General features: G+C 24.5%; 1 protein-coding gene across 3 annotated transcripts; it reads right to left on the bottom strand.

The window, feature by feature from the left end:
* On the bottom strand, positions 1-27,627 carry LOC129971354 (E3 ubiquitin-protein ligase AMFR-like). Of its 3 annotated transcripts, none has more exons than XM_056085038.1 (15): positions 27,429-27,627; positions 21,862-22,205; positions 20,175-20,267; positions 19,608-19,772; positions 17,733-17,876; positions 17,065-17,105; positions 16,837-16,969; positions 13,951-13,989; positions 10,540-10,673; positions 8,928-9,038; positions 7,948-8,102; positions 6,017-6,126; positions 4,879-5,004; positions 2,959-3,218; positions 1-1,483 (listed from the first exon to the last, which is right to left on the bottom strand). In XM_056085038.1, exons 2-15 carry the CDS (start codon positions 22,189-22,191, stop codon positions 1,411-1,413), a joined length of 1,914 nt encoding a protein of 637 aa, XP_055941013.1. In that variant the 5' UTR covers positions 22,192-22,205; positions 27,429-27,627; the 3' UTR covers positions 1-1,410. The 3 variants fall into 3 exon arrangements, with proteins under 3 accessions (XP_055941013.1, XP_055941012.1, XP_055941014.1); XM_056085037.1 differs by lacking the exon at positions 27,429-27,627 and adding an exon at positions 27,253-27,420; XM_056085039.1 differs by lacking the exons at positions 13,951-13,989; positions 27,429-27,627 and adding an exon at positions 27,253-27,420.
* Between the last annotated feature and the right edge of the window lie 251 nt (positions 27,628-27,878).

Raw genomic sequence — 27,878 nt, forward strand, 5'->3', positions numbered from 1 at the left:
TAAATTAATAAATTTAATATATTTGCATTTAACATTTTAACACATAAAATTAAGAGGAATTATTAACACAACATAGAAGAAATATATACATATAACTCTCTCAACACATAATTTTCAGTTTCAAATAAAATGCTTTCAAGATAATTACCCCAATTACAAAAAATTTATATCAATAAATGATTAAAATTGCCCATCACAGGCATAAAATGCAACTTTATGAATTAATAACCTTTTCTTTCAAGGGAATGCATTTTTCTATATACAAACATTCCAATACTTGTATAAAGTATTTTTCACTACAAAAAAAAATTCCAATACTAATTTTAAACAAACCAAATTGCATCTGGTTAAACCACAATGAAAGAGGAAAGCATCAGTATTTTTAATGTTATGAATGAATACATGAAAAATACTAATCTAATATGAAATCCAGAAACTAATGATAAAATTTTATGATTTAATGTTTCAATTAAAATTATCATTTCCATGGAGAAACCATGAAACTACTTGGCAATATGAGCCAAGCAGTTATTTTTTATTGCAATTCCTATGTAATAATTAAAGTTAATAAAAATTTATAAGAAACAGTGCAACCATTTAATAATTTGATTGAAATATTTTACTAATAGAGATGCTTATAACCCTTTGGGTGTCTTGAAATGAACCCTAATTAATTGCAAATTTCAAGATCTATTTCAAGACTTTTCTATAATTCTAAAAATGTCTTATTATCTGGCAAATGTTTTTTTTATTATTATTATTTTTTAGTATGGCATGAATAATAATTTGATGAATAACAACAGAAATTGAGCAATTTCATTTCTATCTAATATTTTTCAACAATTCCATTTATATCAAAATAGCACGCACAGCATTTATGAACCAAAAATGTTTCATTTTTTTATTGTTTTTTTCCCTTGCAGCAAAAAAAAATAGTAATAAATAATATTGGCTAAAATACTCAATAGCAAATATTACCTCACAAAAATATTTTACACATTCCATCACTAATAATGAATTTTTTTTTTTTAATCCAAATTCAAAATTCAGTTTTTACAAGTGCAAGAAATCATTAACAACCTCAAACTAAATATACCATTCAAACTACTATTTAAATTATGGATTCTCTTTAATAATAAGAAAATTCATCAAAATCACAAGAAAAAATTCCTCAAAATAAAATGCAATTCACTTTAATTTTCAAATAGTTAACTACTGCCTATTTCGTATATACATAGTTTCCTTTAATAAAAAGCTTCTGAAGCTGGTAGCCCAACTTTTCATTTTAAAGGCAATGTAAAAGTTTCATAAAGAGATTGATTCTGAGACACTTTCACAGAAATGTTCCTCAGCTACATTCTGTCATTGAAGGATAAAACAAACAAATTTGAAATAAATTTGTCTGATTCCTTATTCTGACGAACTTGATTCTCCATTTCTGGCAGGTCTGTTGTTAGTTGACAAAATTCGATAAATATATTTGCTATGAGAAAAAAAAAATGTTAGCACAAAATATAATTTTTATAATAAAACATATAAACATGTCCTTGCTCAATAATAATAGGAAATAAACAAAAAAATTTACAGTCTCCTGCAGAATACAAACATATAAAGTATAAAGAAATTTTTATTTTTTGGACTTTCAATTTCTTTAGTAACAATCCACCTTCAAATTTTTTTTTTTTCTTTTGCAATTGGAAAAATAAATGTTGATTCCTTATCATATAAGTAATTTTTTTTTATTATTTCTTCCAATCCTTACGCAAAAACAATGAAGTATTGCATATTAAAGCGATCATAGATAATGACTTTATTGATATTGGAGCATTTAATACAAAATAAACATTTAACATGATTTGTATTGCCATATTAAAAAAAAATAAACAATTACATTCAATACATTTGAAAGAACTAAAACATGTATCTTCTGCAAAACTTTAAAGCTGACCACTTTTATATAATTTTACCAATAAATATTTCTGTATCTTTATTTTTATTAATTAGTTTCCTTCAAGCTATTAAGGCTTAGTCCATGTGCATTTAAACAAAAAAAACCAGAAAAAAGTAAATAAAGAAGTTTATTTATTTATTTAATTGTGGCAATACATATGTCAAAAATAATTACAACTAAATATTGAAAATTACTTTTCAGCCTCTAACTTCCAGTAATTGCAGCTATTAATAGAAACTTTAATGCAAAAGTTACTTATCTTAATCAGATGTAGAATAATTTAATTTATATTAATTTTCTATCTTCAATTTTAAAGAAATTACAGGGATATGAAAATGATATTAACGGGTGTAAGTATTCATTCATAAAAACAAAACAAAAAATTATGATTGATTTTGTTCCTATCTGTTGCTGTATTCATTAAAAACTACAAAAGTTTTTTCTTAAAAATAATTCTTAAAAAAAAAACTATTGGCTAAGAAAAAAATTCATATTATTCATTCATTCATATTTTAATTCATATTAGATAAAGCCACTCATACAGATTAAAATTTCAGGAAATTAATAGGTTAATTACTAATTAAATTTTTTTTAATAAAACAGTGCATTGCCATCAAATTTCAATTTATAAGTGTATAAAATTTCAAATTCAAAGCTTAAGCATATCAAGAAGATAATGAAAAAATTTTAATTACATCTTCATAAAGATGAAACTCGTCAACTTAAATAAAAATATAAATTCAAAAGAAAAAATAAAATTTGTCATTAAGAAGACCAATTGCTTAAATTAATCATTTTTCAGATTTCCCACTAATCATTTTCAACAAGCAATTTATATACTTTTGATTAAAATAACAAAATATCAAAATAAAAGAAACATCATTAATAACGATTGATAATGAATACATCATTAATAATGATTGATAATGAATACATCATTAATAACGATTGATAATGAATACATCATTAATAATGATAAAAATGAACTTCAAACAAGCCACTGTTACCTTCTTTGTTTTCTTATTAATTCCTCCTTACGTCGAGATAACATGGTTTCTCGCTCCTGGGAATTTTTTGAAAAGCGACAACCCTCGGCTCCTGTCACAATGGTGGACTCTTCTGTCCTGACTGTGTTATCTGACACCCCAGAATCTGAGCTCTCTCCTCCTTCTCGAGAAGGAGGCTCTCTCAAGTGAATTGCCTCTGCACTCATACCAGTAAGTGGAGCAGGATGGAAGGCATGACTAAATGAACTTCTGCTCTCCCTCTGATAAAATAATAACAATAATACATAAAAAAAATTTAAAGATTTAAATTTCTATTCTAAAACATTCTGAAATTTCTAATATATATATTAGAATTGATTCATCTATTTTTATATTTTTATTTTTATTTTTCATAATTTCTGCATAGTTATAACATTAATAATGCACACATAAAAAAAACACTTTTAATAACTGTACAATACACAGAAGTAAAAATTTCATAACTTAGACAATGAAAACTGTTATTGTAAAACATAAAATATTTTTAATGCACTAAAATTAGAGAAAAAAAATTGAATGAAAATAAATTTGGCATCATTGAAAAGATTGTTTTATATATTTATTATTTATTTAATTATTGACATATTATTTATTTAATTATTTGACTCCGAAATGGCATAGAAATAGATTTTCAGAAATAATATGATCAGAAGTTATAGAGCAAAAAATATTAATAATTTAACTTTTAATCAAACATCTGATAATTTCATAATCCCTTTTCCTTGGCAAGCATTTACTGCACAGTAAAAAAATTAGATAACAAACAATTATTTCTTTATCAAATTTGGTATTTATCTAACGGCCTATTGTGTAAAGTCTTTTGAAGGATCTTTCCATAATGGATGTTAAATGACAATTTATAAATAGTACTTATAAGCATTATGACATCATGAAATTATAATACACTTAAATTACATTGCACAAACTACTGCATCAATACTTTTTTTAATTCAAACTTTATTTCAAAATGTGCTTGTTAAGTAGGTTTTTGCAGGTTTTACATTTTGATGTTCATATTTCATGAAAACAGAGATACAGCAACATATATTTCTCACCATCAATTGGTTATCACTGCCAGTATAACCAATGATATTTTAGCTAAAGAACTGAAGAAAACAACCACAATTATGTATATTTTGTTTCAAATAGTAAATCAATAGAAATTTTCTTAAATAAAGTTTACCAAAAATAATTCACAAAATTCTTCCTGTTTTGGCCTTAGGTAGCTACAATGAGCACATGCTGAAATTTTTTCTGGAATTTTTCGAAAATAAATAGTCTAAAAAAATAGCTAAATCAGTCCCAATAGAAAAAGACGTGTAACATAATCCCATTAAAGTTCTTTTTACCCCATAAATAATCTAAATATTATTTAAAATTAATAAAACTTAAAAGTTAAAATCTAATAATTATACCAAATTTCATGACATTAAGAGTTTTACTCCACTGGTCCAAACTAGTTTAATTAAATTTAATCTTTTCCTAAACTTAAAGTAATTATTCAATATTATGATACTTGAATTACTTGTGACCATTGGAGGTGCTTGTGACCATTTTGTCACACCGCAGAACTCTGAAACATGTTGCTGTTGCCATTTACCAAAATAAGAGAATATTAAGGAAATAACGTTCTATCTATGATATACAAGGAGACTTCCCAACTCGCATTAGTGGTATGTATTCAACAAAAGCAATACTTCTGTAAGTTTATCTCCCCTCTAGTTTCATTTACTTGTAAAATAGTTTAAGTACTTCATTATATTAAAATAATCATCCTTTACAATATTTAAAAGAGAAATAAATAGTAGTAAATATATATATATATACTTTAGAACTATTTTTATGAATGTATTATTTTTTTAGAGTAATTAAGTCACTTACTACAGGTGCAACAAGTCTTCCTTCTAATATGTTATCAAGCGTTTGCTCTACAGAATGTGTCACTTGGAGATCTTCATGTATGACAGAATATGGCATATGTGGAAAAACTGCAAGAACTAGATCAACCTAAAAAAAATAAATAATGTAAATATTTGAAAAACAAATTCCATGAGCAGGTAATTTTTTACTATTATTAATAATAATAATGCTGAATTTTGCATACAATACTTTAAATCCAAATTACTCCCCCACTCAATTTTGTTTACTAATACAAATACTCTCAGAAGTTTCTAAAAGTTCTTATAATATTTTAAAATACTTTATTTGGGATTATTGCATGTAATTTAAGAAATTTCATAGAAATCATAGAAAATTAATATAATGGCTGGCATAATTTTTTTGTTAGAAAGTTTAAAAAAATACAAATAAGTGCAGTTAAATATTTAATTACATAGTACAAAACCGCAAAAAAAACTAACAAGAAATAATTAATATCTTTGTATAAGGCACATGATGAACTTAAGACTAATCCATATCAATAATTCTCATATTTTTTAACAGTGCCACTACACAAACTTTCAATATCACAGGCATGAAGTTCTATTTTTATGACCACAACAATGTATCACATATGTTTATTAAATAGCTTGCATTTAATAGTTATGCAAATATGTTGCACAGAATTTTTTTATGAAATTTTTCTATTGTAAGCATATATATAAAAAAATTACTAACAGCCCAGAGCTTGCCGCATATGATTTTTGGTATTTACAATACTTATTACGAGAATCTAGCAAACAGTAATTTGCAACAGATTCTGTTTGCAAGATACAATGGAAATTTTCTTTAAAAGGACATCTGGAGAAGAATTTTGGAAGACTGTGTTTATCAAATGAAAGAGAGAATGGATCCAAAAATCCAAGCTATTACTTTTAAAAAAAGACAATGATTCACTGTTGTAAGTTTACCTATTAAATAAATCACAATGATTAACTTTCTTTTTTCCCTTTTATCTTTCCCCTGAACTACTTGTATGCCTCTTGATCCTTAATGAATAAGTTGAAATACAAGCTCAAAGATTGCATAGATATACAAGAGCCTCATAGAAGAATATGTATATGAAGTAAAACAGGCATACCATTGCATCATATTCAGCACGAGCAGGCATCATAGTTGGTCTCTCACCAAGCAAACTGGTATGGCTAACTTCAACAGAAAAACTGGGAAGCCAGCTAACATATCTTGACCCTAGATAAAACAAACACTTGTGAATGTTAGCATCACACTTCAAGAAATAAATTAAAGCTTTCAGATTGATGTCATAATATAAAAACTAAAAATTCATTTCTTTTAAGAAATTTATACTTTGTAAACTAAAAAGGCAAACATCCTCACTGTATTCTGACTTCCTATTTTACAAATAATAAAAATTAATTCATTAATTAGTTCGCTTTTAGGATATCTTCAGGAAAAAATATGATTTGAAACAATAAATGTACATCTGAAAAAATTAGGAAATTTCAATTCTTAAATAATTCCCCAATTTTAAAAGTCATATTTGGTAAAATATTTTTGACATGATAATATTTTGTTTTAAATTCCACTCTATTACAATTAAAACTGTCAAGTTATGAAATTTTGAATATCATTATTTTAAACTTGTTCAATGGCAGCCTTGATAAAGATTCATCAATCACATCATGCACCACTTGTTTAAATGGAATGTTAAATGAACTTTAAAATAATGAAATTCAAAACTTTATTGTTCAACCAACTATATAATTACAGAAGAATAAAAATTTTTTGTTTAAAATTTTAGTATCTGAAGAATATTTTACTAAATATGACAAATAGAATATTATTAAATATGACACATAGAATATATACTTCTTTTAATTTTTTAAACAGTATATGCATTGCTTCATCAACATAAAGTATAATTATTCACATCATTTAAGGCACTCTTTCAATTGGAAGTATATATCTTTTTTTAATGGTTTAGACTTGTATAATTCATGCCCAATAAGTCAGTTTTAAGACTAAAATGTGCATAATTCATGCACAATAGTAACTGACACAATTATGAAAGTTTCATTTAAGCTTTTCTCTGTATATTAAATCTAGTAGAATAATTAAAAACAAACAAACAAGAAGCGTCAATATAACATTTTCTAAAAAGAAATTCATCATTAAAGCAATAAAAAAATACCAAAATTAGGGTAATCATTAAGCTCAGATTCATTAGTTAGTCAATCCCATACTGCAGAATGACACACTATTACATAAATGTAGTGGTTTGCACTACATATATGTAAATCCTTTTATAAATTAATTATAAATAATCCACTTAATTTTAAAATTTTACTTGTTATATTTTTTACCTGATGTAAGAAAGGTTTTTTTTTTTTTTTTTCAAAAATTTTTTATTTAACAATTAGAATTATCCGTCCATAACTGAAACCTCCAAGTTTCAAGTTAATTTTAATTAATTTTTTTTTCTTATTTCATGTAAATAATTTATACAGATTTACACAAAATCTTCAACAAACAACAACAATCTTCAACAAACTTCAACCTTTAAGATATCATCAAATCTATTCTGCTGAATCATAAAAGAATACACCAAATATGAGAAATTGTTGCTCAATTTAATGAATTATTATAAAATTCAATAAATTTAAAACATTTTAATTAATATGAAATATTGTCAGCATTACATTACATTAAGAATTATGATATTTGAGAAGATACTGAATTTAATATCCAGAAATCTTTGTAAACATATCATATTCAATAAGAGTCTGAACACTTAAAAAATATATAAATATTTATTTTATATCTAAAAAAAACTATTTGACAGTAAAATATATCTTTTTACATAAATATTAAGTGAAACAGAAAAAAAAAATTTTTATTCTTTTTTTCTATTGATTCCTACTAAAATAATGCTTTGGAACTTCTCTTTTATTAAATATTCCAATTCCAAATTAGATCATTTTCATTATTAATTTAAAGGTTAATTCTTTTTTTTGCCAGTGAAAAAATAAAAAAGAGTAAAATTTAATTTACCATCAAAGTGGAATAAACGATTTGTAGTTTGAGTTGGCTGGCGAGGATCTTGTCCAAGATGACCTCCATCGGAAGTTGTATTTCGTTTTGGCACAAGTGAAGTACGGCATGTTGGGCAATTTGTAACTTGCTCTAACCATGAATGTAGGCAAGAACTAGAAATATATGTATATATAAATAACAACCTTGAAAAATAAAGTGCATTTGATTGAAATAAAACAAACTATAACGAAAATATATATTTTACAACAAATAACCAGAGGAGGAGAGGTATTTAATGTAGTTTAATAGTAGTGACTTAGAATTAATGTACACAACAAAAAGAAAGCAACTGAAAAAAATCTGCTGAATTTAAAAAGTATTCGTTTACTCTCAGTGTTTTAGTTTTATAGCAGGAAAACTTCAAAATTAATTGATATGCTATATGTGAATGAAATGTCAAAAGACTAAAATTGCAATTAATATAAAAATTTAACTAAGATTTTCTAAGGCCTTTTTGTTTCATTTCACAGCATTTCTTACTCTGGTGATGAATTTAGGAATTATTATATAGATATTAACCAAATAGAATTAATGAATTAAGTTTCTTTTGTTCTTCATATTCTTGTACAATAATAAGAATTTCTATAATTTTTTTAAAAAATACAGCTTAACTAAAAAGTTAAGATGTCTCAACCATTTTTTAATTTATTCATAATATGGAGTGGATTTACATTTTAATTTCATATTTTTCCTTTGAGGAAAAAAATAGTTTCTTGAAATAGATGAAAATTCTTTTTAAAGCCAAAATTGTTTCAGCCCAACAGAAAGAGGGAAAAAAGTCAAATGTTTTTTTTTAAATATATTCATTTGAATCTAATTGTTATTTCTACCTATATAACATTTTTATTAATAATAATACATAATAATAATTATATAATACAATCTGATAATTCCAAAATAAATGTAACTGTGAAAGACAGCTAATGCAATTAACATACGTGTGAAACAAATGACCACAAGGTAATTTCCTAGCTGTTTCCATTTTATCCCAACAAATAGCACAATCATCAGTATTAGCATCGAGCTCTTCTTTTGTAGCCAGTGGGAAACTAAAATAAATTGAAAATTTTTTAATGATGCATACACTATTAAATTTTATTTATACAACCAAATTTATTTCACATTTGTAGATAAAGTATTCAGTATAAGTCTGATTTAACATGAGATATTTTGTGGTACATTCTTGTAAATTCAATAAAAAAAACCTTATAAGAATTTTTAACTAATGAAAAAAATAATTTTAAATCTTAAAACATAAATGTCTTTATCAAATTCATCTCACAAGTAAAGAAATGATAAAAATAATAATTTTGCTATATTGATAAAAATCATATATAACAAAAATATGATTTTTTTAACTAAAAAAATTCTAATCATACAGTAATCTTGAACATTAAAAATGCATACGAATCTTATAATATGCATATATGCATTTAAATTTTACAAAAATATTCAATGCAAAAATTTCAATTCAAAACTATCACTTTCAGCAAGAATTCACTGTATTTCTAATGCATTTATGTGCTGTATTTCTAATTTTATATAAAAAAGGTAAATTAAAAAATCAAGTTTAAGTAAATAAAAATTTTGTTTAACCAATGCAATACAAAAAAAATTACAAAACTAATTCTTCAAAACTTATTATTTCTGCATTTATCCTATTTCTGACGCAATTTTTTTAAGTACTGTCTAAATTTTAATCAGGAAGGATATTAGACTTATGTCATAATTGGAAGACCAAAAAAAGTTTCATTCATAAACTTCTCAACAATTCTAATTTCATGTATTTTCATTAAAAAAAAAAAATTGGGATTGTAAAAATATTGAAAATTCTTAAGCTGTTGAGAAGAAGAAAAAAATCCTCCCTTGAGAATACCTTTAAATAATCATAGGGAAAATGCATAAGAAAACAGCAAAATTCACATATTCGCAAATCCTGAGAACAAAATTAATCCTCTAAATAATGTTTCAGAAAAAGCCTGTAAAATTTTTAATATTTAATAGAAGAGTTTGCTAGAATGCATTAGTATTTGTTTTTATAAGGCATACAATTATTTTTGTAATTTCAAATAATCAATTTCAAAAAACCTTATTGATAAAGATTTGAGTTAATATTTAGTCTCTATAATGAGTTTCCCCATTACTTGAGATGATTATGACCTCAACCAACTGAGATAATTGATGAGTTTTAAGGCCTAATCCTATATTTATTAAGAAACTCAAGAGACAATAGAGAAAATTTATCTTTCAAAAGTTTAAAATCTGGAAATCTTTGATAAAATGTTAGAATTTTGTATGTAGGCATATTTTAAACCATGCAATTTTAATAAAACTTGATTCATTCATATTAATGAATATTACAGAAATATGTGAAAATGTTATATTATGTATTTCAAGTTTGTATTATAAAACTATCATGAAAATTTCCATGAATATTATAAATTTTTCATGAAAATTTCATAACAAATCATACTGATTAGGAAATGAGTTTGATATGAATGATTACATGTTTACTAGTAAACTAATTTCTTAAAATAATAATCAACTTACTGTCTTTCTAAATGTCGAGACACTCTTAAATAATTATTATGGCGAGCTATTTTCTGTTGAAGTTCATTAAAAAAGCACCGCAACTGGACACATATCACCAGACTCGCTACTGAGATGAAAAGATTTCTCCACAGCTGAAAATAAATAAAAATTCATATAATCCAAACAGATTATTTCACATTAAAGAGTCTTTATATTGTTTACAAGAATTTAAAAAGTTACAGAAAAAAAATTTTTAAAAAAATTACAGTTAAAGATCAGGTTTTCTCTAGCTGTAGATCAAACTACTAAATTATGTTATGAAGAAATGAAAGAAATGATAAGAAAATGCTTTTTTTTTTTTTCAATGTTGGTAAAAATTGTTATGAAAATTACCAGAATTTAATCAAATTATCCCAGACTATTATCACGCTTTTACATTCCAATCTTAAATTTGTTTCTAATTACTATCTCGAATTTTTAATATTCACAAAATATTAAAAACTTCAAGCTATGAAATTGCATGCTTCCCAACATTTACATAATTCCAAGCAGTTAGAGAAGAAAGCAACTGAAGCACCATGGCATATTGCAAGAAACCAGAAACATTTTGAGAGAGTCATTTAAAAAGAAGTAAGGAAAATAATTTTGATAATCTTTATAAATCAGTAAGACAAACAGAGAATGTAAGAATATGAAATGCAAATAGGAATCCATTTTAAATTGCAGATTTTAATAGAAAGAAATTATATTTGATGTCTAGAATAAATATCTAATAATATTTTAGAAATAATACAAATTATTAAAATTTAATTTTAAAAATTGATATAGAAAAAGAGCATTTATTGCATATAAGGTATTTGCATAACTGTAGTATGAAAGATGAATGAATATATTACACAATATTTTAACTACGTTTCTTTAACCAAAAGAAGGATAGTTTAGCAGAATTATGACAGCAAGTAGAATCAGCAATTAATTTACATTAGATATTTATTGACGTAAGAACTGGGGATAAGAGCAAAACATTCTATTAAAGTAATGATACACATCTAAGGAAAGGTTTCCTATTTTTCCTGGGCATTTTTACCTTCATAATTTTTTAAATTTCCCCTATTCTGCCTCTACTCTCTGGGAAAATGTAAAAGTGAAGTAATGCTGAATTTTAAGTTAATTAATTCATTACATTAACAAAGTTAATTAATTCATTTACATCCATCAATAATTATTAATTAACTTGCTTGTTCTCAACTTTGAAATCAATTTAAATACTTTAGAGACATTAATATCCCATTTAGAAGTAACAATAAAACTATTATAGGATAGAACTTGTAATTTTGAGCCTTGGTCAGATTATGAGGATCACATGAGCTAGCATCTTCCTTTCCAAACTTCTGAACCATGCCAATGGAAATTAGGTCCACACTGACAAATTTAATCTGCACTATGCTAGTGCACATGACAGATTTTCAGTGAAATCAACTTCTACAACTAGAAGACCCTGGCCACAAAACTGTTACCTTACTACTAGGCTACTGCAGCCCTAACTTTGGAATCATAAACAACAAATTGCTACATTTTTTTTTAAAGAAAAAAAAATTATGAAAGAGTTTCAAAAATCCCAATAAAAACTAAGTTAATGCATCCAAGTGTATTTTTTTAAAAAAATTTTAAATATTAATTTAAAATTACACCCACACCTCAACAATATTACTATCTTCTAATTTGCTTTGTTTGCTAATTATTATCCTCATTTTATTACCTTTTAAACCAAACATTGAGCATTAAGTTTGATAATTAAAAATCATTTGGAAATTATTTATCAATGAAAATATTGAAAAAAAAACTTATGAAACTGCATTTGAAAAGTATTGTATTCATGTTTGAACTGATATAAAATGTTAATGAGAATTCATCAATTAAATTGCATTTGAAAAATAACTACATGTGCATTGACATCAAGCTTCAAATCCATGCTTTTTAAACAAATGAGCAGAGGTTTTACAATTTATTTGGATGAGAACACATTCCCAAAAAACAAAACATTCAATTTTATGGAGGGAAATGAGAGTCAATTTCAAACATGAAAAACATGCTTTCCAAGCACATGGAATAAAATTTATGATTTTCTTTTATTATTATTTTAGAAATCATATTTTAACACAATTCATTTTTATGCATATAAATAATTATATCATGTGATCATATATCATTATTTTTTCTCTCTTTTAATTACAGTATTATATCGCCTTTAAATTCTGTCTTCCGTATTTTACCACATTTTTTTATTAATGCCTTCAGATTTCATATGTTCATAATGTATTAAAATCCTCAAATTTACATTCATAAAATTTTATATTTCCATGTGTTTATATTCCACCAGGTATTTCAAACAAGGGAAGAAAACATAAAATGGAGTCATAACTAAATAAAAATACATCAGGCAATTATATAATTATCAATAGTAGGATATAAAAATAATTGATAGATTTTATGAACTTGAAAGCTAAAATGAGGACATAAGACATGAGATACAAATAAAATTTATTTTTCATTACTTATTTCAGTAATAAGCAATAAATGTATGGATTAAATGTTTGTTTGTTAGTATAAACATAAACTAGTTAATTAATTTAAATGTTCCATGGAGGAATAGGGCATTTAGTGCATCTTAGATCATTCCACACTCATACTATGAAAGGTAATCAAATTAAATAAATATATCACACAATATTGTAATTAACGTGCCTCATCAGTACATAAACATAAAAATTACATTAAAGAATTAGAAAAGGAAAGTTATATCAGAAATTTTATATTATTCCTGGTATATATATTAGGAATAAGAAAAAATTCCACAATATTATTATTATCCATTTGTGAAATGCTCACTTGATTTTCAGATTATGCCTATTTTTGTAAATGGTTTCCCCAATTTGCAAATGCTATCTGCTATCTATTTGCAAATGCCCCCCCCCCATCCCAAGTCAGCTTTGCTACACAGAACATCAGGAGATGTGAAGTTACACAAGATGTGAAGGCCAATCCCAGCTAAAGCAAGTAGATACTTTTCTAAACCAGCTTTCTCCCTATGGTGTCCTAAGTCTTTAGACCTATTAAAGCTGCTCTTCCCCCATTACCATAAAACATTTTTGTTTTTTTAAATTTAAGGGGATGGTCTAGCAAAACTAAACTACCCACGATTAATAACAATAACGGCACATTAATATTTTTTAACCCTTTGAAGAAATTGTTAAAATAGTGTAATACTGTATATAATTAAAAAATTTAAAATATTTTACAAATTCTTATATTTAAGAATGTGGCACACAAACAAATAAAAACCACACCACACACATTGCATAAATTAAATGCTTCATTCAACCATTTTGCAAAAAATATATAAAGAACAAAATAGCAAAAATTTCTTACCTTCACTCTAGTTCTAAGCACAAGCAATTGCAATGTAGTCTATAAAAAAGAAGGAATCTACTTCCTAACTTCATCTTAGAATTAAATACCAATATTTCATCCCATATCTTACACTACATAAAATTTTAAAATCTATGACCAACTTTAGAAAACATAATTTTATTACATATCCAAAAACTTTTTATATCAATGCAAATGACATTTCAATAAAATAATATATTATCCTATTTAAATATTGAATTTTAATAGGGCAAAACAAAAAAGCATGAAGAAAACATATTATACTCTTCTATCAGAAGAGAATAACTTGCTTTACTTTAAAATTGAATGAAGCATTTTTGACAAATCACATTCTAGATAAATTTTTCATTTGTAAACTAAATGAAAATAAAATGCAAATATTAATAAAATATAAATGTAAAACATAAAAATAATATATAAAATACAAATATTAATAGAAATTATATAAAATATGAATAAGCAATTTGTAATAAAAATTTAATCTTAAAAATTTCTGAAATATATTATTTATATATGTATGGAAGGATTTTGCCATTACAATATGCCATGTTTTAATATAACCTGACCTCAAGGGTCATCTCAGAAGGGAAGGGACAAAACATTTTGTATTTTATTTGTTTAAATGCAAAAAAAAATAGAAAATCATTTATTCCTATTATTAACTCTTCATTTTCACCTTTTATTTTCTCACTTATTTTGCATTACAAATAGGTAGAAAAATGTATATAGCATTACATCACCTACACAAAATATATAAAATGTAAAGGATAAAACAAAAAAAAATCTATAAATATCTATTAAGATTTTTGCTAACATGTTTACAAAAGAATTTATATTTCTTCCTTTCCTTCACGAGGAATAATTTACGGCAAAATTCTAAAATGAAAACTTTTTTAAATCTCAATTTCAGTCATATTAAATCTTCAATTTAAAGCACCTATTCCAATCACAATTCATAAAAGATAAAGAAAGGTCCGTCAGTAAAACACTGATATCTTACCCTAACAAACTTTTATTTTTTTTGTTTGTTATGATTACTTTTTTTTTTTTTTTTTTTACTATTATGTTAAATGCAGCTAATTTCTCAAACTATGTTTTACATCTGTAAAATCTAATTACAATGGTTTCAGATTCTTCAAGTTATATTCGTAGATTTTCCAGGAATGAGAATTAATAAAAGTTCAGCATCAATCACTCATTGCTTCTGGACAAAAAACGCACTTCTGATCTTACATTCAAAGTTTTTTTTTTTTTTATTTTAATTTTATACTGTCATAAAAGTTTAAAACAATAAAATGGATTTGAAAAGTTGGATAAATATTTTTTAGAAATTGTTAACAATTAGATAAAGCCAGTACATGTATATATATTTCTTAATTTCATGATTCTGTTAAGTACAATTTTTTATAATAACAGTGATATGACATAAATCCTGAAATTGTTTTAGCAAGATTAGGGAAATAAAAATAATATATACAATTATAAAAATGTTTTAGAAATTTAATTACAAAAATGGGAGATTGAAATGATGTAAGATCAAAACAAATTTAAAGAGATTCAAACTTTTACTCTGAAATATCAGTTTTAGGTTTTATTCTTTATTTTGTTTCTACAATTTATTTTATACACTCACAACAAAAAAAAATTTAATATTGTCACAATGCTAATTGATATAAATCTAGTTACTAAAGGAATGAAAAACATTGTTATAAAATAGTTTTTGAATGCATTAAAATTAAATAAAACCCAGTGGGAGTAGACTGAATGATATTTTGTATATATTCTCAAATAAAAGTACCATCCCAAGCATAGAATTGTCACCTTGAATCTATCATGTGAACATATATTTTGGGTGTCTTTTTTCTCAAAATATTGAAACCATATTTCAAACATATCACATATTGAATTTCATTCAAGTTATTGCATTTACACGCATGCAAAAATACAGATTGACAGACAATTAATCCTTTGATACATCTAATCCAAAATGGAATTTTTAAAAAAAATCTACTTTTTAGATAATAAACCTAGATAAAGAATTACATTTGTCAAACCATTTGTATTTTGTAATTATCGTATTTCCATGTATTCGGACAGCCATATAAGTAGACAACTGCTGAATGGCTTTTGTTCCAAATTTGATAGAAATCTATAAATTTGATCTAAATTCTATCTACCATATTTCATTTGTCTAGTCAAAGTTTTTTTTTTTTTTTTTTTTTTAGTTATTGTGTACAGAAACAGACAGACATAATTCTAAAAATGCACTTTTCAAAATCCAAAGTAATTTGAAACATTTACCAAAATCTCAACATAGTTTGTTTGTTTGTTTTTTTTTAAACTGCAATACTTTCACTATACTTTATGCATTAAAAGTCATAATATGTAAATAAATATATTGAATAGCTTATATTTTTTGTATGCTGAATAAAAATATATTTTTTTTTTTTTTTTTTTTTCATTCTGCAAAAATGTTTTCCCCAAAGCTACCGAGAAATATTTTGATTCATTTTTAATTAAAAATCTAATATAAAAGTACTTTTTTAATGAGCACATAATTATGATATCCAAAAGGTAATTAATGACCAATTTGGTAGCTATATTGGTGAAAAGAATCTATCTGTAGAGAATTTTGAATAATTTTTTCACTATGCAAGTAGCATTTAGCATGAAACGATTTGTCAATAAAAAGTCAATCTATAAATATTAAAAAAAATAATTTGTGTTCTGAGAAATGAAGGTGCCTAATATTGGGTGTATAATAACCTTTTTAAATGAGTATCAAAATTAATGTTTTTATTTTCACATTTATACAAAAAAATAAAATAAATACTATTAAAGGTTATTACAAAAATTTGTACTTACTAGCATATGTAAATGGTGCAGAATATCAACTATAAGACTTGATACTTGGCAAATAAGTTCGCAGTAGTAAGTAAAAACACTTCTCTTTTCCCATACTCCTTCATGAGTGATATCATATAAGTGAATGACATACCTAGATTAGAAAAAGTTTTTTTTTTTAAAATCCTTTAACAAACTACAAATTTAGAAACCTTTTCAAGCTAAAAAAAAGTCATAAGGTATACAAACCTCACAAGGACATAGATTGTTCGGATAATAACAAGTGCCCACTGTAACAAGATAAAAAGCAACATTCCAAATCATTAATAAGGCACATTATAAAAAAGTTGACAATTAATGTTTATAGGCAAATTAAATTTTATAAAAATAAAGTAATTTCATAGCTACTTTGTAAAAGATTAAAGGTCATATTAAAACTTTTTTTATATAATATCACCAAAAAAAATTCTGAAACATTAAAATAATGAAATAATTTTCTCAGTAATTTAAAAAACAGTAAAAATACATTTTATAATAAAATAAATAAACTTATGCAAGCAAAGCATAAAGAAGATAACAAGTCAGATATTACATTAATTATAAATGGCCACTATTATTTCCATTTGCGCAACCTTTTAAGTTACATTTAAAATCCTATTTGCTTTTTAAAAGAAATAATCTCTTAATTTATGTAAAAATAAATAAATAAAACTTTGTGATGGAATTTTTTTTAATAAAATAGATATCATTTCTATATTTTCTAAATGTAAAAGCTATTGAAAAGAATAGTAATTATCATCACTTAGCACTTAGATACTTTCATGCAATAAAGATAGCTTATAAGAAAATAAAATTATTCTACAAGAAATCAAATAAAAATTCTAGAAATAGTTTATTCATATATAATGAAAACTCACCTCAGCAGCCATGAAGAAAAATATATTCAAATTGGCATTCAGACCAACTATTGTGCATAAACTAACAGACACTGCTAGGATGAAAAATATCAAAGAAAATAAACGAAAATGGGCCCATTTTGGAGTAGTTGGAGAGAAAGACAACTGAAATTGAAAAATATATATTTTTATACCTTATAAATTATAAAACTACTTCAAAAGCAAGAAATATAAATAAAGCCATTTTATGACTAGGATAACTACAAAAGTGTTCGTATAAGTTTAATATCATATTGCATAATTTATACAACATTGGTTTTCAAATTAAAAAAAATGACAAAAACTAAATTAATTTAAACAAAACTTCTACACTGAATTTCCCTAAAACACCTTTTATTCAAATTCATCAACAATGAAAACTTCTTTTCAGGACTCTTGAAATTTATGCAAACAGAAATCTAAAATACTGCTGAAAATTCAAATCTGTTTTATTAAATCAAAGTCAATATAAAATTATAAAAGATGTTTTTTTTTCCCCGTTTTTGAAATTGTTTTGTTGACAAAATGTACCATGTATTGTCATTTATGATATAAGAAAATAATTGTAAAACCCTGAATTCTTTCAAGGAATAATTATTCAATATAATTATCAAATCTAAAATATTATTATTAAATATAATTATTTAATCCAAAATGAAATTCAAAATTTCTTCCTTTTTGAAAAAAATATCAGAAGTTAACTGCACTGTTTACTTTGAGGGTCTGTTTGTTTTCCCTATAATAGTTGCATTCAAAATCCTATATAAGGTTCTTTAAAATTCTTTATTGAAATAAGCATTTGTAAAATCAATTTTTTAAAATTTAAATATTGCTATATTTTTTTTAAAATTGTTGAAAAAATAGGTTTTTATTGTGATTTGCATTTTGCATTTTTGGATCCAGTTGTTAATTCAAACATTTTTTTTTTTTTTTTAGATACTTTGAATTTTTATTGTGTTCTCATCTTTGAATTAGCCAATTTTGACTACATTTCAAATAGTTCTAAAAATAGTTACATGCAATTAAATCCTTAAGTAGGCAGTTATTTTGATATAATAGCATCCACCTTTCAAAGAAGGAAGGGGAGGGGGAATTTAACTAAAACAAAGTATACTTCAATACATATTCGAATCTCTGAAATCTAAAAAAATACATCAATGGTATAATTTTAAAAAGTATACATAAATATAAGTAATCTGTATTAAAACTGAATATGAAGGGCAAAATAAGACAGTTTGACAAAAACATTAGAAAAATTTTGAGTATTTTAAAAGGAATTGCTTATGTAACTCAGAACTCACTTTTATCAGATTTTTTTTATTTTTTTATTTTCATCAATTAAAATAAAAATACCATAACGTTTCTGAAAAACAATAAAATGCTAATATGCAATGTATAAAGAGCAAGCATTTGTCTGCATGGGTTTCTATCCATTCTGTAGAGAAAGGATTCTCCTCTTCAAAAAATTAAGCAAAATTATTGCAATCAATAGACAATATTTTGGAGGGAAAACTTGATGTATTGATTTCTAAACCAGTGAGGTAACAATTGTACATTTTAATGTTACTATTTTTCACATGAGTACCTGTACTCTTTATTTTTTTGTAGTATTTAAATGTCTTGTAACTAATCTTCCCTGCAGAATAAAAATTGAAAAGGGTCAATTTATATAGTTTGTACAGGACATATGCCTAATGAAATAGATTTAAAAAATGTAGTAAAACTAATTAGGCAAACTATTTTATATTTATTGATTTTTGTCTATAATAAAATCAATTAATCCTATGGTTACTCAACAATTATACAAACTAAATATTAAAAACTGAAATAAATGCATATTTTTAAAATGTAACTTACATATTCAAACCTATCTTTGCATAAAATGGACAATAAGTGAAAGGCACCAACAAACGAAAACCAACCACACCACATCACTACTTCATCCATAAACTGAACATTCATAACACCAAAGATAAAAATGAACTTGTAAAAAACAAAGTTCCAAAATTTGTCTTTGATATGCTGAAATTAGAAAAATAATAATAATAAAAGTAATGCTCATTTTTCAAAATAAAATTTAAAATATATTGTTACTCACAGTAAAAAAGGTTGTACATAAAAATTTCAAATGGTTAAAATCCACTAATAATACTTATTATCAAATATCTAATAACTACATCGGGAAAACATAGGGAAATTATAATCTACTGAATGTACTCAGAATTTTACATCAATTGGGGAGGTTTGGTCACACAAAAGACAATAATTTATATTTAAAATTTATGAAGAAACATTAGCCCTATACTTTCATACATAAAGAGAGATTTATTTTCTATGTTTCCAGACTTCAAAATACAGTGAATCTTAGGATTTAATAATAATAAATTAATATTAAATAATAATTATGAATTTAAAAAAATATACCTGTTGTTCTATGGCTCTAAGATCTCCAAACACAATTTTCTGTATACATTTGCCAATTAAAATCATGACACAGTATACCATATTAATCAAAGTCTGTAAGAAAATACAAAATTAATGCAACATTTTACATTTAACATCCATAAATTTAAAAAGCAATTTTCCATTAAGACACAGCACAAAAATTAGCAAAAACATAAAACAAACTGCAACTTTAAGTCATATACCAGATCAAATTAAGCTTTTTCGAGATAATTAGATAAAGCAAACTTCAGTATGCCCTTTCATGTTTCTAACTTTGAAACAAATATATTGTATTAATTCTAATTAATCTCCATATAAAATAATTCTTTAATAACATGTATTACAACATCCTGAAAAAATAGAGCATTTAGTTGTGGGTGATCTTCAAGAAAGTTGGACTGAATACCTCAGACATAATTTTTTTTTTTAATTTATATTGAAAACTTTAATAAGTGGTAAAAATAATTGCAAAATAATATTGTTAAAACTGATTGTAAATTGTAAAAATAATTTTAGATATTCAAATACAGAGTGTACCAAGATTGTTGTCTAAGCAAGACAGTTACTCTATTGCAAAATAAAGGCCACCATATTCTATAAGCATATTTAGGAACATGAAAAATGTATATATATCCCAAAAGCTCCCAAAATTTAAAAAGTATTTGAATTTAATTCTAAAATGTTCAAATATGTGACCCTTGAAAATTATATGACAGCATAAAATTAGGTACCCTAGAAATACCAGTAAAAAAAATATCAATGCTTCAAGACCTTTAGGCAATTATCTGCTTTCCTTACAAAATAATCTATAACCACATTTGGTTACGCTTCTTTTTAAAAAGTTATTTCCTATAACATTTTCTGCTTTAATATTTTTAATTGTTAACTTAAACATTTATCCTTCAAAAATTTGGAGGTTATAAGCCTTTCAGCAGATTAAGAAATATCATGTTATATTTTCCAATTACATGCAACAATCTCGTAATAAAAGCAACTAAATATCAATCTTGATACAAATGTAATCAGTAATGTAAATTGAATCATTAACATGATATTTTATGGAGTATTTCAATACGTGATAGGTAACAGCACAAATACAAAAATGTAAATATTTAAAGAAAATCCAAATGGAAATTATGATTATGATGATTTAGATGCTATCAGCTTGTTCTGCTGCAAAGACAGTACCTTGAGTATTTCTTTTTTATATAATTTAACTCAAATAAAGTGTCATTTTGATTAAATATTAATAACCTTTAGCTAAAATAAAATATTTTTTCCTTCAAATCTCAAATTCTAAGCACATTAAACATTAAATATTTCACAAATTTTTAATATGGTAGGGAATGAATCTAAAGCTAGGAAGTCAAACTCAAATGACAGGAGAAATTTTAAAAAAAATCTAAATTTATGTAAGGGAAAAAAAAAGAGAGAGAGAATTTTTAAGAAACATGTTTACTTTGAAAACACAAGAAATATCAGGTCTCTTTTATGCATTTGCATAAGCAATTGTGTGATAATAAACAGGAAGTATTCAAAGCAAGAATAATAAATAAGAAATGATTAAACCTTGAATTTTGTGAATTCGAGGTTTAGAATATTACTATATTTCTACTTTTTAAAAAGTCACAGAATTGCTAAACAAAAATAAAATTATATCAATTACCCAAACACATAATGGCTCTTCCATGATGACATACAGCATTTCATACATTTTTTTTGTTTTAGAATTGCTCATGAGCATTTTGTGTAGCAGCATTCTGTTACTTTCTATTGGTGCTTTGCCGTTCAGCTCATTGTCTAAGGAATCTGTTGATGCTACATTTTCTTGGCCACTATCCAATGGATTTGCATTTTCAGTTACATTCATTACCCAATTGGGGTCTGAAGTAACTTGAATGGCATAATATATTGAACATGAGAAAAGTAAAATACTAATTGTAGTGTAGGTCTGTAAGCTCGGCAATGGAATTCTTTCAAATGGAACAGATGGCATGATGATAAATGTACCTTCAAAATAAAAGCAATGAATTAGACATTAAAACTAAAAGAATGCCGTAAAGTTAAAAAGTAATATATTATTAAAAAGTGTAATTGATATCATCAACTCTTTAGAACAAAGATTCCCTAACTGTTAGTCACAATTCACTGGTGTTAATAAGTTAATATTTGATGGATCACAGCAAAAACTTCAATATGTATGTATCCCCAATTTGCAAAAATGTGATGTAGATTTAAAGTCTTCAACAAACCATTGATAAGAAACATTTTTTGTAAAATTATATTTAATAATAAATCTTTTTTTCTTTACAAAGTTCCATTTGACCTACAGAACCTCTTTTAGAAACAATGTGTGTCTCTCCACAAAAATCCTATGCATATTCTATAGATATGGTTTCAAATGGATCTAATTAAAAGTTGAAAACCCTTTACTTTAAAATATACAAAACCTTCAGATATGATAGTTAAAAAAATGAAATCTTTTCAAAGTTTAAATGTTTCACAGCATATTTATGTATAAATTTATGATATGCCTTTAAACATTAAAATTTACATAAATTTCCTTCGCACACAGAATTATCATGATTAAATTAAGTAAAAATCAATTATAGACTTCAATCAAACAACTTTAAGCCATCAACTACATATTTTAAAAGTTAATCTTAAAGCTTATTTTAAAACCTTTAAAAACAAATCAGCTTTAAATAAAATTAACCAATATTATGGTCAAGAAAAAGAAATTTTTCATGAAAATTAATGTTTGATTAATTAGTGTCAATAAAAATAATAACTGGCATTATTCTAAATAATTTTACTTATATAGAATGAATTCTACTCAATAAATTATTGCTGAAAATCACACAATTAGTCATTCAGACATAAAAAATTTAAACTTTTCATAAATATAATATGCATATGGTAGAATTTTTCAATCAAATTAACCTCTAATTTTGAAACTAAATAAGGGCTATTTAGGAGCAATCTTCACAATTTTAAATTTTAAAAAAAATTATTTTGACCAAATTTAAATTATATTCGGGAAGGATTTTTTTTTTCTTTAAAATTTTTCTAGCTATTTTAACTAAAAATAGACATAATACAATCTTTTGATATTATCTAACTGAAAGCTTTCATTTTTGGTTTTTTCCATGATACTTCAAATAAAAAAGCAGGAAACCTAGAATTAATTCATGCAACTTGTATACTTTGTTTAATTTCTGGAAATATGTCTACGCTTATTTGTCAAAAAAAAAATTTCTAACAATCCTGATTTAATCTTCAAGAAATGCATTATTTCATTGTGCTATTACATTACATAAAAAATAACTTTTAGAGTAAATTTTATTGTCATCATATATTATTTCAACCAATTTTTCATAGTAACTGCTGAAAAGTTATAACATTTAGAACAGCACAATGATACATATTTACAACACTTAAATCTTTTTTTCTTTTTAATCAATCTTGTACAACTTGATACTTAGAAAATAAAATGGTTATTTTTATCTGAATTAGATAATATTTTAACTAATTAATTTTAATGGAAAATTAATATTCAATAATACTTTTTCCTTGACCTTTTAAGAAACATATTTAAAACATTTTATACAACTTTGGCTGAGCAATTTAAATACTATGCTATAAAATGCATATGTGGCAAATCATATTTTTATCTATCTGCAAGAAAAATTACTTGTTCTTTATAAAATATAAAGCAGCATACTTAAATCCTCTTTATTAATATTAATAAAAATTAAACTACTCTTGGTTTCTTCTAGCAAAAGAAAAGCAATTTTATTTTTATGATCAGATGAATATATATAGATACTTGAACCAGAGAAATTATTATAAGTGCATACAATCTATCTAGATTCATATAGAACATCAGGAAATTTATTATGTATTCAAAAGCAAAGTTTGGGTTTTAATGCAGCTATAAGAAATGCCAAACTAAAAAGAAATCAATTGTTCCCATTATACTCATCTATGGGTGCTTTATAACACTTTTAAATATTACAATCAGTGATATTCAAAATACAATGTGCTTCAAAGCTGCCCAAATTTTGTTTTTACTTTATAAGTCGACACTTCTGAAACTATGTTTCATTATCCAAACAAAATTGAATAAAAAATATAGTGTAAGTTAAAATCCAATAACATGGAAAAAAAAAATATTGTGTAACCAGAAATTTTAAAAGTACTATTTATTTATTTTTTTCTCAACATTTGTAAAATGGTACTCATACTAAAGGTTAATGCTAAAAAAATTTCAACATTTGTAAAAAAATGTTTTTCAAAAGTAAAAATTTATTTGACTACTATTTATTCCCTCAAATTTATTGAGAAACTTACTATAAATAATATATTTATTAGCATTAAATAAATCATTCATTCCTTTGCTTATTTTAAAATTTTGAGCTCATAATAAAATTATTAAAAAAATTATAACTAGAAAGATATATGCAAAAAAAAAAAAATTGTAACTCTCTATTTAATAGCTCTGGAATTTCAAATGTGTGAAAAAATATAGTATTTGCCAGCACTCAGAATGAAGTTGACCTTTGAGTTTAAACAGACGATTATATTTATTCAGAGGAAGGAAGTATGAAATGGAGAATAAACCACAAAAAATAGCAGGGTTGTTATGAATATTTTTATGCAGATGTCTCTTAATTAATCAAACTAAACTAATCTGATGTCTTTTAATTTATGTAACTCAATCACTTTCTCCCAAAAACTGAAATATATATATCGGGAATTGAGGCCATAGCTGAAAAACATTCTTCACTGAATATTCAGAATGTAAAAAAAATAGGCTTTACAACTAACACAATTCCATGAGAGCTTTCCCTTCAAAACAATGAAATCAAAGAATATTTCCTCTCTAGAAGAAAGAATTTTTCTCTTCTTTGATGAATACCTCAAGACAAATATTTCCAAGATAAAGTGTTGATGAAGGATTTAAATATTAAATGCAACATATAAGATAGGAATTAAATTTATGCAATAAAAAAAAGACTGGGGGTTGCAGAAGTTTGAAAGTATCTATGCACTAGCAATTTAATTTGGCTTATAATTATGTTGAATTAAATAACCCTATATATGATTCTAAAGTATATGAAGATGACATAACTGAATGCAAAGTAATTTTGATATCAAATAATATTCTGTATACCAATAATAATAAAATCTCAATTTTATTAAGCTTTTTTTCTACAGTTGATTAATTTTAATGATTTTTTTTTTTCATACTCTTAAGTGATATAAGGAACCTTTTTCTTATTATATGGTTATTTCGTATTGTAAATTGTATTTTCACCCAAGACATTTGTAGACAAAAAAAAATATATTTAATATATTTGAAGAAGTTATTTTACCAAATAAACTTTCTTAAAATTTCAAAAAATTGCATGTAAATTAAAAATTATTTATAAAACAAGTTATTTTTTTTAATTTTAGCAAATTGAACAAATTTTATCCTGTTAAATTTTCAGAAAAGAAGCTCAAGGGTTGAAAATTTCAAAGCAATATGATTCATACATTTTAAGAAAAATAACAAGCATATTCTTAGCTTCTAAATGAATATAACAGTGGTTCCTTAACTTAATTCAATTCTCAATGCCCTTGTTGAATCCAGAATTTTTCCAAATCATCTTATATAAAACTTCAACAAGTGCTTTTTACGACATCAATTTTCCATATAGATTAAACAAAGATAAATAAAACATTTTATTTATTAATATCTATTCACCAGTTTTTACCAAATATAATAACTGGTGTGACAGAAGAGTCTGTTGATCATTATGTACATTTTTCAAATCCTGAAATTTATCTGAACATTGCTACCCTCATTCTTTCTTATAAAAGAATACTTAAAATTTTATAATAGTAACAGCTAAAAACCCAGTTTGACACACATAAGTAGTAATAAATGGAATTAAATATTTATCTTAAGTTTTAGCTTCTTATATAATATCTCAGAAAACCAACTGAAGGAAATAAGCACAAAAGCAAACATATATGAAAACAATGGTCTATATGCTGATTAATTGTTCGTTATTAATAAAAACCATGTTTAGTATTAATAATATCCTACTATTATTCATAATAAACAAATTTGTTTACTTCAAATGTATATAATGTGTGTGTGTTTGTGTGTAGTGATCTATTCATAAAATTTTAGCAATATAAAACATATCATAATTTCTGCCTGATGATACTAATTCCTAAAGCCTACCGACTGAACTGAACAGATGAAACAAGAATTGCAATTATTAAAGCTGTAAAGAAGACAAAATAATTTCATTCCCTTAATATTCATTAATTATCAAAACAAGAAATTTACATGCAATTCACAAAATATTTCTTATTTAATAGTGTTCATGATATTTCATAGCTTATAAAATTTTATTACATCCAAATTACCAGAGGCAGCATAATAAACTTAATACTTATTTGTTTATAACAAAAAAATTACAAAGAGTATAATGTTTTAAAGAAATATTGATAATATTTTGTAATCAACAATACGGTTTCAAAACAATTTGATCATGTACTTTTGAGAGAAATGAATTTCTTTTAACATTTTAATTTATTAATACTTCACTATAATAAAAACTTGACACAATTTTTGTTGAACAATAACAATTGGGGATATTCAAGAAACTGGAAGCAATATGGAAAATTGGTGAACCTTATATCTAAATTCTAATATCTATTTATCTTTCATTTAATATTAAACAAATATAACTCTACAATTAAGGTATCAAAATTTTTTATTCTTAAACATGAAATGAAATGCAAAAAGAAAACAGAATACATATACTAATTACATAACATCAAGTAACATGCAACTAATTAAAGTTTTATAATATTTTTCTCTCATAACAACTACTGATCTAGATATTGCTTGAATTTCAATAAAAAATAAAATCAGTGACATGTCCCATCGATATATTAATTCAATTGCATAATAGTAACGAAAACTTTTCTTTTCTGCTACACCCAAAACAAAACCAATCTTTTAAGTTTTTTTTAATAAGCTTTGTTTACATACCAACGAACGTACAGTGAAAAAGGAAAATCACATATTTTGAAATTACAAATCATCTATTTTGAAACTAAAACATGCACTTCCTAAAATCTAAAGATAGTAGTAAAATTTTAAAGGAAATTTTTCAGATTTTCTGTCAATTTTTGAACGTATACATATGACGAAACCTCTCGAAATACCTGTGTTTCAAATTGCCAATTTGAAATTGTTTAAAAGATGAAAAAAAATGTATCTTCTAAAACGTAAGTTATGATACATTTTAATGAAATTAATTTTGCTTCAAAAGTTCGACAAAACTATAATTTCGCAAGACATATCACTTTATCCACTTTAGATATGGTTTTGATTAAAAACACCTGGATTCGTTGCTACAACAATTTTAGTCTAGATTATAGAGGCTAAACTGAAATGTATTGTAAATCAGAAACATATTAATCTCTAGTAAATCAAGCCACAAAAATTTAATTTCAATTAATGGGGAGTCTAATAAAAGTTCCCACTTTTCATTTTAATCATTTTTATTTTTATTATATTGATACAATTTTGTTAATTAATACAGAATCATGGCGTAGTCAGTTAATAAAATTTTTGAATCAGATATCCTTAATATTTTAATAAATTGATGTACA

The sequence above is a fragment of the Argiope bruennichi genome, chromosome 6 (assembly GCF_947563725.1).
Source record: "Argiope bruennichi chromosome 6, qqArgBrue1.1, whole genome shotgun sequence".
Lineage (NCBI taxonomy): Eukaryota > Metazoa > Arthropoda > Arachnida > Araneae > Araneidae > Argiope > Argiope bruennichi.